Below are 17,710 nucleotides of genomic sequence, written 5' to 3'. Positions count from 1 at the left end.
TAAGCATGAAATGTATGATTCCTCTGTTCTGTCAGAAAACAACTTTAATTTTTTCCTCTGACGTAAAAGAAAATGTTGATATGCTGTATCACTGGTATGCCACTACTGTGGCCAAACAGATATAGCTGTGTTGCTTTATGAGAGACTAAAACAGTTAAGAGTAGGAACTTTGGAGAGCAAGACTTGATCATTAGCCATTCACTTTAGAACATAAGTGTGATGTTTTCAGATGTTGCTCTTTATACCTGTCATGAGAGATTTCAGTGCAGAGGTATCGTGATGACTGTCGTAATCTCTCTTTCCCAAATTAATCCTTTCTTGTTCCTCTAGAAATGATTATTACATTCAGCCTCCATTCCTTCTTACTTTTTCCTCAGTTTGGGGAAACAATAAATGCAAATTGAATGGGACACACAAAACAAAAATTAGTCTTCATATTCTCTTCAGAGAAACAGGAAAAAAGTTGCCTCTCCTGCTGAATGAAAAGGGGGGAAAATGCCTATAGGCTAATATAAAGTGTTAACAAAAGATAGGAATGGTTACCTAACTTGCTGTGTTGTGCTGGAAAAAAGGTGTGAACCTATTTGTAGCCTAAGCACAAGGCTAAGGAGAGGCTCTGTGAACAGTCCCCATTCTAAGTAGTACTGCAATGCCTCTTTTTGTTTTGCTTTGTTGTTTTTGTTGACATTCGGAGGCCTTCTCTACATACCTGACCTTAGTTTGGTTAGATCAGATATTTGCTTAGTCTGCATGTTTTCTTGGAAGCAGACCTGCTGTTTTTCTTGAACATGTCATACCCACTGCAGCACAACCAGTTCAGTTACAGAAATACAAAAATATTTACATAATAGCTGGGAAAAATGTCAACATGTGTCATGTTGTGATGAAAGCAAATCTCGGTTGCCATTTAAATACAGTCTTATTTCCTTTATTTCTCACATTTGTTGTGAAAACACAGCAAGCAATGCACAGTGGATTTTATAAGTCTTTGGGTAGAAGTGCTTGCTGTAATCAGTGCTTGCAGAAGTCAACTGTCTATGAGATCCTTCTGGAAGACTATTCTGAGGCACCTGGCATAACTCTCTCTCTCTTCTGAGAAAGGAGACTAAAACTTTCTGCAGAACATATGAATAGTATTTATTTTGTTTCACTGAGATAAACTTTAGTTTTCATTCTAGCTTAATATGGATAGCTTAATTTGTATTAATTTTAACTTTCCCATAAATACAATTTTGATTCTTTTAAAATTCAGTTTGTGTAGTACATAATGTTTGAATTCTGTGGTTTACAAAGGCTCCCACTGAGATTGTCTTTCATTTTAACTTCCAAATAAATAAATAAATAAATAACTCCATTATTGACTCATCCAAGGACATTTTCTGTATTCAAGAGAAGGCAACAAGTCCCATTTTCTCAAGAAGGTGATTATGTCACGTTGGCACAAATATGATCTCACTTGTTTAGACAAACAAATCAAATTTTCTGTCATCTCTTTTTATTTTTGCATTTTTATACATGCTGTTTCAGTTTGGGCATCAGATTTTATTTCTTTTTTTTCAGATAGAGCTGTGGAAACAGTGGTGTAATTTTTTAAGCCTTTTTTAAGAAAGAATTGCTCTGGTTGACCTTTAGCTAAATAGCATATTGCATGAGGGTTTTCATCATTTTGGTTATTACTAAAAACAAAATTGTACTTCAGTAATGGAAAGGTCTGACAAATACCAAAACAGTGATCAAGTTTACCTTGTTGTTTTCATAAAGGCTGCAAATGTCAGGGACCAAGACAGTTTTGCTGGTGCTCTGCTAGTCTGGTTGTGTTGCCTTAGTGACGTAGTGCAGCATATTTTCTAATCCACTGAGGTTCACTGTTATTATATAGTAACAACCAGGTGCTGGATGCCCTCCATTAGTTCTTTGTGTGTGTGCGTGCAGGCACATGCCTATGCACACATTGTTTTATGTTTTACTTTCCTACTTGAATGAGTTAAAAGTTCAAACCGCATGGCTTTTTGCATCTGAGCTATCCATTTCTGCAGGTCTCTGATTTTGTTTTTGACACGTAGTGGTCTTTTACTCTTCATGGGTATCTTCTAGGGGAGCACTTTCGAGCATGGAAAGTCTGAAATCTTCAGTATCAGCAGTAATTCTTTTCTTTGTGCAGATATTCTGTCATACTCTTAAATCTATTTTAATATTTAATTTTGCTCTACATATGCTCCAAATAATTGAGACAATTTTAAGATATGATATACAAAGACCCTTCTGAAAATATTATGACAAGTGATCTAAAATCCACACGTGCGTGTATATATGTAATTACTGGGACTGAAGGAATGGCTTAGAAGCTTGAAATTTTTGAACACCAATTTTTTGGGGATGCTTTGCACCCCCACTTAATCGTATCATCATTAAATAACTTACTACAGTATTTTCAGTGCATAGAAGAGTGAAAAGAAAGCCAGAGTTGCATATTCACAGTCAAAATTAGATCAGATTGTTTCTATATTTGTGTATATGTTCATTTTCATACACAACTAGGAGAGAGCATGAGTCTAAAAGTACAGCAATACTTGCAAGAATTTTATTCCTTTTCAACACTGAATTTTATTGCCAGTAATATTTTATCTTTCCATGTTGACAACAGATGTATTTGTATGGAGAAATTAAGAAGAAGAAAAAAAAAAAAAAAAAAAAAAAAAGCTCTACAGCTAGCTAGTATTTACTTAAAAGCTTGAAAATTAATAATGTCATGAGAGAAAAGAAAAAAAGAAAAAACCAAGAAGTAGTTTTGTAGGGCTCATAGGTAGTTCCTGTGTTCATTTTCACAGTATAATACATGCTTTATTCTACCATGCTATAGATCTAAATTACATGTGATCTTTGAAATGTTCTGCTATGCTAGCTTACAATTAGCGAAGATGAACTTGGGATTATAGACAGATTTTAGGAAGAGAAAGTATGATCCTGAGAAGCTGTGAATTTCTTAACAGAGAAGAAAATTAGCAATATACTCCATGATTTCACTAGAAAAGGCAGTTGTGAATAATGTCAGGAGGTGCATATAAAGAGAGACTGTATCTTGGACTTAGCTATGGTTTGTTGAAGGGTTATCTTCTTCCCACATACCTGGCGTTACTTCCCTAATCAGAGCATGACTTGCTCTTGGTGGTACTTAGCGGTGAGAGAAAAAGAAAGTAATAAGCCTTTGTAAGTAATATAAATACAGAAGTAAATTTAAACAAAAGTATTTAATTCTAAAATAACATATTCCGTAAATGCACAACCAAAAGTAGTTTCTTGTGAAAATCTTGAAAACTTAGTTTTGTCAAGGTTTAAGCATTTAGAAACTATAATGTCATTTTTGATTCTTCTTTATTCAGATGAAAGGATATTTAAACTTCTTTGTGTTCAGAATTCTGTAGTAGTGAACCTTTGGGCAGAGGTGAGATGTTGAATATCCTCTGTCTCTTAACTGAATTATGAGAAAAGATGAGGGTCTGGACACTCATCAGTGTGTAATTGGAACTCTTCAGGGGTTTTTCTAGCTGTTTTATAATAGTGATGCCCGGACTTGTTCACATGAGAAATCCATGCAGCCTGTTAGACAGTGGAAGATGAGAAAAAGATTAGAAAAAAGGGAGCAACAAAGAAGTATGAGCTAGAGCTGTTATTTAAGTAAATTTCTCTTTACTGTAATTTTGCAGAGTATGAGGTTGTGTCAACTGAAAATGGAGCAACTGATGGTGAAAAGGAGAAGTCAATTATCACTACAAATCAAACCCATTCTACTGTGGAAAACCTAAAACCTGATACAAGGTAATTAAATAAAAATATTTTTCTAAGTTAATTCAACTAATTTAGACTGTCAACTATCTGCTCCTTCAAATGAAAATGTATTATATGTATAAACGTAAGAATAGTTATTTCAAATTATATATACGTATATATATGTAATGTATAAGAGCAAATTTGTTTTAGTCATGCTCTGATAGGAAAAGGTATATTCGTATTTTGCTTTCTTTTACCAGCTAAGACAGTTCAGAGGAATGTTTAGGAAATTTTCAATAAAATATACGTGGTCTGGAGAGAGGAGGAAAAAAAGTAGTGTCCTGCATTTCTGTTGTTCATTTATTGTATTGCAAAGTTAGTGGTTCCTCCTGTAATGCTGTTTGACTGTGGTAATCATATTTTTCCATCACAAATAGACTCCCTTTTCTATTGCTAGCATTAAATCTGTAATGCAGCAAAAATTCTGTGCAGAACTTTCAATGAGCCTCAGCTTTTAGGTGGTGTGGGATGAATCTGGCACACTGGTTTTAGCTCACCTGCTTGTGACCAGCAGCTTCTAGAAGGATGAATAAGGAACTGCTGCAGAAAGTGGGGAAGAAAGGAAGTAGAAAAGAAAGGCTAAGCACAGTCTGTTATTTCCTGAAGGCACACTGATTGTGGAAGGGTGAATTGCCAATATGTTGTTCTGTCAGTTGTTATATGTTAGCAATACAACTGATGCTGGAGACCAAGCCTTAGTTTCCTCCATTTCGTCAACTGAGGAGGCCGAGATGAGACAGCAAAGCAAAAGATCTCTGGAGTAGCAGCTGAAGAAAGACAGTGAGCGCCTCTGTTTGTACTTTCTATTTTAAGCTCTTCTTTGGAATGATGCAGTGGCATTGCTTTATTGAAAACCATCTTTAGACAACTGCTTTTTTTTATCAGAAAGGAAGCAAGGTGTAGGCAGGCAGAACCAGCTAGAACTCTTGGAAAGGTCATAAGGAGCTGTGGGAAATAGATAAGCTGGTTTCTTTAATTTGTAACAGTTCTGTCAGTACATATGAGAAGACTTGGGGTTTGGGCAGCAAGAGCAGAGTGGAGACCATGGACAAAAGCTGCCTTGTGTAGTGTGGATTTCATTATAGCAAGCTTGATATGAGATTAGCACCAACTGGCAGGTGATGTCTTAGGATATAAAGGGGTACCTTCACCCTGATGAGATGATGGCTATAATCCCCACTGTCCCACTCTCAGAAGGGAAAGGCAGTGAGTATTTCTGGATTCACAAAGCCATCATCTGAAACTGAAAATATTTTACATGAACTGCAGTGTTGTACGTCCCTTCAGTCCCATAGGATTTCAAGGAGGTGAAGTCCTCAGTGCAGCTCTGATTAAATTCCAGTTTCAAAATGTGTGTTCCCTAATTTTGAAGACTCAGAAGGACAAGAAGTTATTACTGTTGCTGTTTGAATCCGGGCTTGTTGGCTCATTATGTTCAGGAAAAGTAAGAAAGTCATTGAGGACAACTGGCGTCATGTAGGCAGTGTCAGTGTTGTGAAGAAAAACACATGTCCACAACAAAGGTATCCTATCTGTCAGGAGCTGATTGCTCATTGATTATGTAAATGGTCTGGTGGGTAGAGGTGACTGAAAATAGAAGAGAAAGACACAGTGAAACACAGCTGAATAAATTAATTAACAGAGTCCCTGAAACGTCTGCAATTTCATCAAGTAATACATTAAATCCAGGAAGGAGATTTTTCCATAACTAGCCTTGAAAGAAAGAGCTGTAGAATAGGTGGAACTGGAAAAGAAACTTGGAGGAGAAAAAGAAATCCGTCTTGCAAGGGACCAACATTTACAAAACTACCAGCAAGTATATGGAAAGAGGTGCTCAGTAGCAGAAAGTGAATTAGCTAGGAAAGAACCTCTTGGCCCTGAAACACTTTGGAGAAGCTGACGAGCTGAATTTGAGATTCTAGCTTTTCCAGCTTTCCTGAAGCCATCAGTGATGCTGTGTGAATCCCATATGCCGCTCTGAAGATTCAGTGCCTCCAGAGCTGAGGAAAGTTCAAGATTGATCCAATCTGGGCAGATCTAAATGGTGGGTTTCCAAAAAGAATAAGAATGACTGTGAATCTCAGTCTCTGTGAGTAAATTTTAAACAGAAACTTCCTATGACAGCACAATTACAGTTCAAGCCTGTAATTCTCCAGATGTTTAGTTTTGAGGAGCCTTACATGACAAAGATGGTTTGCAGCCCCCCTTGTCCTGTTGAGGTAAAACAGATAGGATATGTTAGTGCCTGGCCAGAAGCTAAAGAATTAACTGCCCACATCCAGGAGGAGTGAAGCAATGTGAACAAATCATCAGTGCAAAGGGGCAAAGCAGGCAGCTGTGAAAAACTGAGTGTATCTATGCCTGACAGATTACGCTGTTCCTTTTTTCTGTTGCATTCTTCTTTCAAATAGATCATACTGCTACACCTCTGGAAACCTCTGCAGTAAGCCAGGCACCCCTCTTGAGGAAGACAGCTTTTACAGATGAGGAGATAATGGCCAGAGTTGGAGTATGTAAGAAATTTGGACTGTGTTAGGAAGACAGTTGCAATGAGAGACTGTCAGAGTCTCTCTTGAAAAATTGATTGTGTGGTTGCAGCTGCCAGTAACTATAAACATGGAGGATAAGCAGGATTCAGATTTCTTTGAAAAGGAGGATTATTATAATGGCCATTTACCTGAAAGGTGACTAGATCCAGAAAAAAATAGTTTTACCAAAAGAGAAACGGAGTTCTAGTTAGCTGATTAGGGGGCATTATGTCTATTCCGCTCTCTCTTAGTGAGGCATGCCTGGCCAAGGCATTTATTTAAAGAAGTTTTCCTTATAGGACAAGTATGTCTTTTTCACCTGGAGGTCTGCCAAACACAATGCTTGAGGTATTTCACTATCGCATCTTAGAAAGCTGCTGTTCGTGTTAGCAACCTGGAAAGTATTCATTGTGGTATACATAATGTGGTTGGTCAGAGTTCTTGAAATTGCTCTCCTCCTGGCACTAAGCTGTTCTCTGGCTCCAGATGCTCTGGATCTAGATTTCTATTTAGTTTCATCAAATATTTTGCTTTTACCCATAATATCTCAAAGTATGCTGTATAGCTATATTATGCAAGATAAAGAGCTCTAGATAATTCTTACACAGAGATTTATCATGGAATCATAAAATCATAGAACGGCTTGGGTTGGAAGGGACCTTTAAGATCATCTAATTCCAACCCTCCTGCTATAGGCCTAGAGGACCTATAGAACCCCCTAGACCAGGTTGCTCAAAGCCCCATCCAGCCTGGCCTTGAATGCTTCCAGGGAGGGGGCATTCATAACCTCACTGGGCAATCTGTTTCAGTGCATCACCACCCTCTCAGTAAAGAATTTCTTCCTAATATCTAGTCTAAATCTGCCCTCTTGCACTTTAACACCATTTTCCCTTGTTGTGTCGCTACCCGCCGTTATCAAAAGTCCCTCCCCAGCTTTCCTGCAGGCCCCTTCATCTAATTGTGCTCAAAGAGGAAATCTTTCTCTTGTTTTACGAATGTCTTCTGCTTAAGAATTTCTGCTACAGATGTGCTTCTTTTTACTGAAGTTGGCTTTCATTATCTTTCACACTATTATCATGAATTTCAGAGTAGATTCAGGTCACATTTCAGTCAGTCCTCTGTTCCTTGTCAATCATACCACACCAAATTTTCTGTAGCTTTTACTATCTTTATCCTTCAATTAGTCATTCTCGTTAAGCAATGTGAAATAGCTCAACACCATTCATCCTCCTTTCTTCTAGTTCATTCAAGCAGTGAGTATCCGTGAGCTTGTTTGTGAGCCTCTGAGCAACCTCATGTAGCTTTTATGTTGGCCCTATAATGAAAAGAGGCACAGATCAGATAGACCTTCTGACCTCCCTTGCAACCTGAATTATTGTATGTTTTTTTTCCTCATGTGAGTAGTTTGATCTTGTTAATCTCAACTTCACTCATATTCTTTGGTGCAGGCTGAGATATTTTTGTGTGTTAAGGCAAATATCATTTATTTCTTAGCAAAGAAAAAAGGAAAAATAATGTTCTAGTACAAACTATGTTATCAGCTTAATATTTGCCTTCTAACTGTAAAATTCACAGTTGTTATGCTGAGAGCAGGTTTTTGAGAAGTGCACCATCTACTCTACTTGGAAAACGTCCAAAGCCAAACCACAAGATTAATCATTTTGGTCAAAACAATTACAGTCTATTTTCCAAGCAGTCATTTGAGGAGACCTGTAACATTCCATCTAACTTGTCATACAGATCTCATATATCTGAGTTTGTTTACAGGACTGCCTCCTCTAGAGCTCTTATTTTCAGTGGCATACCCAGAATCCCATTCTTTGTGCTTTTTGTCTTTTCTTAGTTTTACACTGCCCTTAAACAAAGAAAGTACTGCAGTAATTTCTCCTATGATAATAGTCAAGCAAGGTCTGCCACGTGAGCACCTAGCAAAGTAAGCTAATTATCCAGTTTTTTTCAGCATTTCCTCAATTGAGACACTTACTTGTAATAAGCCTAGAGAGATCTGACATAGAAATGGGCTTAATATGATTTTTGACTCCTTCATTTTGTCTCATGAGTAATAATGATGGTGTTCTTTTCCATCCTCTCCATCACTAAGATCAGCTTTACTGTTCTGCAACTTTTTAATAGATCTTTCCTAAACTAGAATACTAAGAACAGATGTTGGGGTTTTTGTTTGGGTTTTGGTTTGTTTGTTTGCTTTTTCTTTTCTTTTACTTCCAAATCTACTTTCCCATTTCCAAAGGAATTTTGCCTTTTTTTTTTTTTTTTTTTTTTTTTTTTTTTTAAATAGTTTTCTAACTGTTTAAAATTAATCTAATTTTTCTAAGTCTCCCAATCATCTGATCTGGTATCATTTTTACTTTGCTGTTTCTGCTGGTTCTCCTGCCAAGATACGTTGGTTTTGTTTATATTTGCCCTATTTTACAATATATATATATATGAAAATATATAATATATATTATTTTTTTTTTTAGCTAAGGGTATGTTTTCTCTTTCATTCTGGTGTTTTTTTTAAGGGCAGCTAGGTTCATAGAATATGTCACTAGTGTCCAGGAAACTTTGCAGCGCTAATTACTATACAAGCTTTCAAAAGAGAGTCTGAATATTGTTGAAAACAAGTTCTCATGCATGTTTGGGTTGGCAGTAATTGGAAGGTAATAAAGGAAAATATGAAAACTGCAGTTCTGCTGTGTTAGTCAGAGATGTGCCAAAATAGCCCTGGGGAAATTCAGATAGTCATTAAAATAGGGGGTGTATCCCCTCAGTCTACTGGTGAACGCTTTTATTCCAAAAAATATTATTAATAAACAAAAAGGCTGTGATGTTTGCATTCCACAGGGAAAGTTTCTGATCTTTTCCCTGGTCAAGTAGTTTGATAATTTCAAATACACTTTTCTCCTTTTTAAGTACGTTTGGAGGGGTCTTCTTGGACTTTTGGTTTAGATTGTAACCCTAGGCAAAGTAAAGTATGTTTCCAACCATAAGGTTTCTTGAGGAATGTAAATAGCAGGAAATGTAAAAGCAGAAAAAATCTAAGAAAAATGCACAAAAAAACACCAAAAAAAAAAAAAAAAAAAAAAAAGAAAGAAAGAAAAAAAAAAGAGAGAGAGAGAGAGAAAAAAAAAACTAAAATCTTTAAGTAAAGATAAAATGGGTAGGATATATATCGGTTATACAGTTGGTTTGGGGTTTGGTTGTTGTTTTTTTTTCATGTTTACAGGTATGAAAGAAAAAAGTTTGTCATAATTTACTCAAAGGCCATGCCAAGTAAGTATTCATACCTCTACTGGATAATAGAGTCATAGAATGTTGTAGGTTAGAAGGAATCCTGAAGACCATCTGGCGCCAGCCTCCCTGCTCTGGGCAGAGACACTTCCCACTCAACCAGGTTGCCCAAAGCCCCATCCAACCAGGCCTTGAACGCTTCCAGGGATGACCCTTCTCTGGGTAATTCTGGATTCAATGCCACACCATTCTTCTTAATATTAATCTCAATCTAGATAATGAATTTAAATCATAACCCTTTGTCCTGTCACTGTGCTTTCTCACAACAAATCCTTCCCCATGTTTTCCCCCTTTAAATATTGGAAGGCCTTCTCATTGTAAGGTGTCTGTTATAATATTGAAAGACCTCCACTGTAAGGTCTGCAGAGAGCCTTATCTTCTCTAGACTAAGTAATCCCAACTGGAAGTTAGAACCTTTTTGAAAGTTTATAGTATTAATCCATATTCACATGCTCATGTCATTATCATTCTCTGGGTGGTGTTGCACTTAGCAAAAATGTGCTAACCACATAGAAGAGAAAGATTTCCTGATGCAAAGAGATAAGATTTTGTTAACAGCAAGGGTCAAAAGGTGAGAACTATGGTGAAACCTGCAACCTTTTCTCTTGGCCCTTCTCCTAGCCTGGTTAAGAAAGAGACTTCTCAAACAAGCTGAGCATCATTTGCTTAAGGAAATGTTTCCTTCTGTTAAACCTTGTTTTGTTTTACTATGTGTGGTGACAGCAATTCAGGCACATTCTCCAGAGACAGAGAAGCTCACTGAGACAGTCTTGCATGATTGTTATTTAACCACAGGCATCTCACAATCTGCTGACCTTATATCCCAGGACTGTACTCAACTCCTCTAGTCCTCAGCATTATGATGGAAACCTTTCTTCAGATATATTCTGTTCTGCAGTCTTCCACCTTCTTCTTTTGCATGATTTGAAAAATGCAGGAACAGTTACATCTGCCAAGGTTCCATGTGGAATAGTGATTTCCTATGGTGGAAAAATGTGCTCTGCACAGTAATTACTGTTGAGTCAAGTCCATTTAATCCGTACAATGACTTTTATTGTCTTATGTAGTTTGGAAGGACTTGGGAGGCTAGTCCTCTCCCAAGTGTGTAAGACATCAGTCTTAAAGAGGTTAGAGGCGCTAGATTGCTGCATATATTGGGTAGCAGAATATTTGGCATGACGGGTGCACAGATATTAAGATGAAATAAAGGCTGCAGTTTCTCATGACTATCAAATCTTGCTATGATGTAGGCATGGTATAATCATTATACAGCTTTCCTATTCCCCTTTCATAACTTTGCCCTACATGCTTTCTTGAACCTCTAAGCAATTCTCCCCATACTTGTAGCTTATGCTGAAATGCATAATATTGCAGCAAGTAAGCACTCATATTTTTACACATTTTTATATTCATAGAACCTTAGAATAGCTTGGTTTGGAATGGACATTAAAATTGTCTAGTTCCAATCCCTCTGCCATGGGCAGGGATGTCTCCCACTAGATTGGATAGACAAGAGCCCCATTCAGCCTGGCCTTGAGCACCTCCAGGAATGAGGCATCCACAACTTCTCTGGTCAGTTCCAGTGCCAGACCACACTCTGAGTTAATAATTTCTTCCTGTTATCTAATCTGGTTCTACCCTCTTTTTAGTTTAAACCATTACCCCTTTTCCAATCAGTACATCCCTGATAACGAGTCCCTCTCTAACTTTTCAGATCTCCCACCTGATACACAAAAAGGGAGATTGCTTTTCTATGAAGAGAGCCACACCATAACTTTAAACTTACAGTCAGATCTGTAAACTCTATCACACCATAAGATCAATCCCAATTCTGGGATTCCTATTTTGTTGTGTGTTTAGTCTATTAGGGCCATTAGTCTATTAGGCCCACTGTGTCCCATGCACCTCTCTAGCCGATGAAAAAAATGTTATATATTAAAAGAAATACACTATGCAAGCACCCAAAGCATATGAAAAATATTTGTAACTGACATGCACAGGGCAGATTACTGCTTCTAACTCAAGGGGAGGCATGAGGAGGGTGCTGTTGACTGGTGTAGACACAAGTAGGTCACAGTTCTTTGGCACAGAGCTCCTACATGTAAGCAGTGGGTGAGAAACTGAGCTGCTGCTGAGCAGTGAGAAATCCCTTGGTGCTGCCAGTCTGCAGCCCAGAGAGGTAAGATCATGACCATGACCAATCTCCACTCCTGTAATACTCTTTTCTGCCTCATCTGGCTGGTGTCTTTTGTGCATCGTTTTTAGGCTTGTAGCTAACTTTGAATTGCTGTTTACCCACAGCATTTCGCTGAATGTTAGCTGAGTTGCTGAGTTAGCATTTGGTTAGTTACCAGCAGAGCTATGTGGAAGAGAAATCATGAGATAACTGCAGTATAGACTGCTGTTTCAAGATGGTACTATGAAAAGATAAGGTGGCATTGCACAATATGTTCCTATTATTACCTCTATTTGCTGTTGACACATATTTAAGTGACTGGATTCTCACCTTGCATTTCAACAATGGCCTCATCTGTTGGTGGTGGTGAGACTGGGAGATACAACATTGGATTTGTGTTCTTACAAATTAAAAACGTGCAAATATAGAGCAGTGTGCTTTACTCAATCTCTCCTTATCAGATTGTTTCTGACCTCATCTAAACTGCTTCTTTTGCCAGAACTGAAACTGCACACGCAAGAGGAGACTTTAACCAGTGGTGCATTAAATCAAACATTAATAATATTTGTGCAAAGAATTATGGAAAGGGTTAGTAAAATATGTGTTCAGAGTGGCTTTGAACAGTTAGGGCAAAGAACATCTCAGTGTTTTCAATGCAAGAAACAACGCCCTTGGGTTCATCTCTAAGAGTGAGAAGCACCAAGGTGTGTGTTGGCAGTTTGCTTGCTCCAGACTCTGAGAAAATGGTTGGTTTGCAAAATTTCATTCAGATGTTTTTGTTGTTTTTTTTTTTATTCTCCAGTTATGAATTCCACGTGAAACCTAGAAACCCCCTTGGTGAAGGTCCGAGTAGCAATGTTGTGGCTTTCAGTACTGAATCAGGTAAGGGCTTCCAAAGGTTTGACTGTAATTTTATTATCCATGTTTGTGAACCAACTTTCATCCGTTTGTTTAAGATATATCAAACGTTCTCTTTCTTCACTTTGTGTTTTTGATCTTGCTCTTTCTGATCGAAATTGGCTTTTTACTACTCAGCATTAGTAGAGGATGGAAGGTGAGGGCATAAGATGGTCATACTGAAGAGAAAAAGGCAGGAACACAGAAATCTCCTGTTGTTTCCTGTGGAGAAACAAACTTTAAAGAATGTTAAGTCTTTTAAGATCAGTGTTCCTGGTATTTTTATACCTATCAAACTCATTAGTATGTTCTGATTGGAGGACATAAAGTTTCTCTTTGGGCTACTGTGTTTATACACAACTTGCTGTCTGCTCAGAATGCTGCTGTGTAATAAATAGTGATATCTTAAGGATGAAAAAGTGATCAAGCAATAATAGTTGGAACAATTGGTTTCCCAGTATGTCTTCTTCCATCCTGTTTACTCTCTTGTGAAAACATTGAAGAGGTATATACAAGTCTATTTTGAACACTGGCTCATTTTCAAGCTTAACTCCTGTATGACTCAAAGGTGAGAATCAGAGATCACCTTACTTTCTGTATTTCAACTCCCCTTGAGGCTAACTCAAGTAGACAGTAAGTGACTCTGTACAAACTAGGTGTCTTCTTTTGTGTAGAAGTAGTTTTTGTTTGGTAGTACTTAAGGACCATATAAATAAAAAGATGGGTTTAACCTTTTTGAAAGGGCTTTCTTAATCTGTATTTTAAGCCAGGTGTAACAGTATAATAGACCTGGTCTAATGCTCACTGATGGATGAGAGTTTCAGTTGAACAAGGGATTAGGCAGGGAGGAGCCCAGACTAAGCCACACGTATTTAAAACCATGAATGCACTCCTTGTTGCCCTAGATTGTTAAAACTGAATTAATGTTTATGCCAGGTGCAGTTTTCACAAATGACAAGGCTTATGTTCTGTCTCCTATTTAACTTGGCCAAATGAAGCATTACATTTTATTTTGTCTTAATTGCACGCATCCATTTCTCACTTTTTGGGCAATCATAGCCAAGTCTTGAGTGGCAAGTGTAACAGGAGTGTTCTTTTTCTTTTATTTAAGTATAGGGACTGAAAATAATAATAATAATAATAGTATTAAAGGAAGGAAGGAAGGAAGGAAGGAAGGAAGGAAGGAAGGAAGGAAGGAAGGAAGGAAGGAAGGAAGGAAGGAAGGAAGGAAGGAAGGAAGGAAGGAAGGAAGGAAGGAAGGAAGGAAGGAAGGAAGGAAGGAAGGAAGGAAGGAAGGAAGGAAGGAAGGAAGGAAGGAAGGAAGGAAGGAAGGAAGGAAGGAAGGAAGGAAGGAAGGAAGGAAGGAAGGAAGGAAGGAAGGAAGGAAGGAAGGAAGGAAGGAAGGAAGGAAGGAAGGAAGGAAGGAAGGAAGGAAGGAAGGAAGAGAAAAGAAAAAAAGAAGCACGGTAGAATTGAGTTTTAGAGGTTTAAATTCCTGTTTTCACTAGAACCCGGTTTGAACACAGAGGCCTGAGATGTTTGAAAGCACACTGATGCTGTAGTTTCACACAGTGACATTCCTTTCTTTAAATTTAAAATGTGATTAATTTGGAACTTTGCTTCCAAAACACTTTCTATTTCACAATACGCAGCCTGTGTCAACTGTAGAAAATGACTTGACAATGCTTTTCCATTGGAATAATGGGAATGTTAATTTTACAATGTCTGATTGACTGTTTGTTTCATTTCCACAGCGGACCCAAGAGTGAGTGAGCCTATTTCAAGTAAGCCTTGTATAAATTATTGTGTCTTCTGATCAGGCATTTTTTCAGAAATAATGTAATTTTAAGGGGGATGGTGGTGGCGGCAGTCTGTACTGCACCAGTTAAGTGAACTATGGAATCCAATAGCTGTTGCACATGAATTAATTCTTTCCACCCATATTCCTTGTCAGGAATACGTGCCAGGCTACTTGTTTACCTGAGCAGAATGCAATCAGTGTGATGTGATGCTCCCATGGCAGCTGGGATGGCTTCAAACCAATGTACACAGATGAGCCAAAAGACAGCCTCATATTTTCTCAGTTTTGTCACTAAATCAGAGGAAAGACTCTTCAGAATGAATAAGCTTATTTCACACTTTTTAAGTGACTTAACAGAACACAACTTGGAGGATACTATTTATCTGCCATTATGTTTTTAAAAAAGAAATATCTGCTTCCAAAGTGCTCCACCTCTGCTTTACGACACTTGTGAGACTTGCTGTCTTCAGCAGGAGGTGGACCCAGCTTTGCAGCAGAGAGACAATCACGCAAATCAAGCACTCTTTGCATTTGTAATGGACAACGCTGACAAAAACTGACACCATTTATTTCTGCATGATTTGTGACACTTTTATGTGTTTTTTAATCACGCACGTTTTGGTGCAAGTTGACCTTCATGTCTTGATTCCACATAGAAACAATGACTGCATTGCATACATTGTAAATGAACATTTTGGCAACACAAAGATATTGTTCCCCTCCCAAGTGAGAGCTCCCAGCTCCAGAGCTCCAGCAGAAGCAGTTCACTGCATCAATCATAGCTGAGTACTCAGTGCTTCCCCGAAATAGCTTTTATGCTCAAAATGCAGGTGACAGGTGCTATTAGTATATTTCAAAGTGCATTCTGCTCCTTCAAGGTTTCTAATTCTATTTAGTAGAATATATTTGCCATACACAGTTTTATACAAACTGCCTTACCTTAGTGTCTTTCTTCCTCTCATGCAGTGGGAAAGGATGCTATCTGGACTGAAATCCCATTCAATTCTGACACTTACTCAGAATGCAAAGGGAAACAATACGTGAAAAGGACCTGGTATAAGAAGTTTGTAGGTGTGCAGCTGTGTAATTCTTTAAGATACAAGATATACCTCAGCGATTCACTTACAGGTAAGAGATACTCAAGTCAGCGTTGTTCACATCATACACTCTTCAAAAATATGAAGAACTAAGAGGCTTAACATGATGGGCACTGTTGAAGTGTGATTAAGTGTGATTAATGTAGTCCCTAGACAGATTAATCATAAATAATAGTCTGGTTGTGCTCAGTAGTCATTATTTGATACTGAGTTTTCAGACTCAAGTGTTACTTCTCCACAGTCATCATCCGATTTACAGCACCTGGTGGTATCCTGGGGATCTTAGAGAAAACCGATAAATAACAGATGTCTGACAGTTAGTAGTTTATGCTGTAATGGCACCAAATCTGTATTTGAACGGTAGCCTGGAACAGTTCTTAGTAGAGTATCAGGGCCTAATTTTAGGTCTAGGTTAGAGCGCAGACATTCCCATTCGGTTTTCTAAACTTCTTGTTATGTTATTACTATGGGTCTTAGAAATACATTCCTTCAACTCTAGTGAAGAAATTTTTCTCACCTGCTTTGACATTTTTGTTTTCACATTGCCCATTTTTATCTTGTGCTTTCATCTTTCTTTTTCTTGTGTTATGCTTTATACAGCATAACACAGCAGTCACTTGTCCTTAGTTTCTTAGGCTCTGTTCAGCATCCTACAATCATTAGCAAGTGAGGTACTCAAGATCTGAATCAAGTGACATGTCCTGTGTCTGAACTGGGGAGGAAGTCTGTAGAAGTGTTGGTTTTTGGTTAATTGATAGTTAAGCAGAACTTTGTATCTTATATAGATTGTAAAATGTTTATCTGGAGATATTTTAAGTTATAATCCTTTATGTATGTCCATCACACTGGATTGAGTTAACTAAGAGAGACTGAAAGAATCATCTTCCATAACCCAACACTGCCCCACTTCTGAGCTCAGCAACTCACAACAGCAGGGCTCAGTGTTCTCTGTGTGTGGTAACAGGGAGTGAAAAGGGAAACAGGGACCATAGGACAGCCTGTGCCAAAGTAACATTAAGCTGCCATCACTGCTCCCCCGTGAGCAGACAAGGAAGGAAAGCCCAGTCATTAATAGTAAGTACAATACCTCATGCGTAAGTAATACCTTGGCAATTATGTGAATAAAAAGATGGTTTTGAACAGAGGTATCATTCATTCAGCTGTTGCTGCACTAACCAGCTGTGATCAAATGACAGAAGCTGGCAATGAGGCGTAGCATATCACACAACCAGCCAGTAGAGGAAATGGCAGTGCTAATTTAGCAGGACTACACTGTAGCTCTAAATCAAGTGAATTAACACTGCAATGAAAGCTACTTCAATCTTAGAATAAAAGTGTAATATGTCAGGAGCCCAATTTCCTATTTTTGTTAGATTGGTTTTGTTCTTGCTGGAAGGGTGGTGATTTAACTTGGCTGGGGAAAGATCATGACAGCCGCATTGTATTCGTTATGCTTGCTAAACTTGGTTCTTGCACTTGAATTCTTACAAACAGTGCTGGCCACTCGTTGCACTATTTGAAGGAACTGAAATGTTTATGTAAGAGGAAAGCTGTTCTGTGATTTTTTCCCCACCTATCATCTCCTAAGTGAGGCTGTGATGATGTGGGCCTCTGTATTACAGAGGGATAATTTCCAATCTGAAGCCAAACTCTGTTCTCCTGCATTTTACTGTCATACCTTGTCCCGTCATGTTCCCCAGCCCAGCAGAGGTTTATTTGCTAGCGCCGCCAGCTGTGCAGTATGCCAGGAGCAAAAGGTCTTTATTTAACATTATGCTGAAAGCATCTCCCAAAGCTTTGCTGTTGAAGCAGCAAAATGATCTTGAAATCTGGGTGCACTGTGGACACATAAGGCCACCAAAAACCGAACCTCTTGCATACTTGTTTTTAGTATGAATTTGTACTTCTGTTTTTGCAGAAATCATGGTGTGTAAAGTAAAAATAGTATTTAATTTTCTCAAGAGCATCCATAAAGGAACGCTGAAAAAAAGCTTAACTTATGCCAGAATTTCTATCCCCAAAAGAGAAAGACAACTCTAGTAGCCTTTTGTTAGCAAACCTGTGGAATCAGGCTGTAAGAATTTGATAGTCA

The 17,710-nt window shown here is 38.0% G+C and overlaps 1 protein-coding gene across 1 annotated transcript in view; it reads left to right on the top strand.

Moving 5' to 3' along the window:
* Positions 1–17,710, top strand: part of ABI3BP (ABI family member 3 binding protein) — a 128,513-nt gene that overhangs the window by 105,640 nt on the left and 5,163 nt on the right. Inside the window, exons 51-54 of the mRNA XM_072337308.1 lie at positions 3,705–3,816; positions 12,626–12,705; positions 14,475–14,504; positions 15,488–15,649. Of these exons, the coding sequence (XP_072193409.1) occupies positions 3,705–3,816; positions 12,626–12,705; positions 14,475–14,504; positions 15,488–15,649 (384 nt within the window). The remainder of the gene's footprint in view (positions 1–3,704; positions 3,817–12,625; positions 12,706–14,474; positions 14,505–15,487; positions 15,650–17,710) is intronic.

This window comes from Excalfactoria chinensis, chromosome 1, assembly GCF_039878825.1.
Source record: "Excalfactoria chinensis isolate bCotChi1 chromosome 1, bCotChi1.hap2, whole genome shotgun sequence".
NCBI lineage: Eukaryota > Metazoa > Chordata > Aves > Galliformes > Phasianidae > Excalfactoria > Excalfactoria chinensis.
This window is presented reverse-complemented; position numbering and strand designations above follow the sequence as displayed.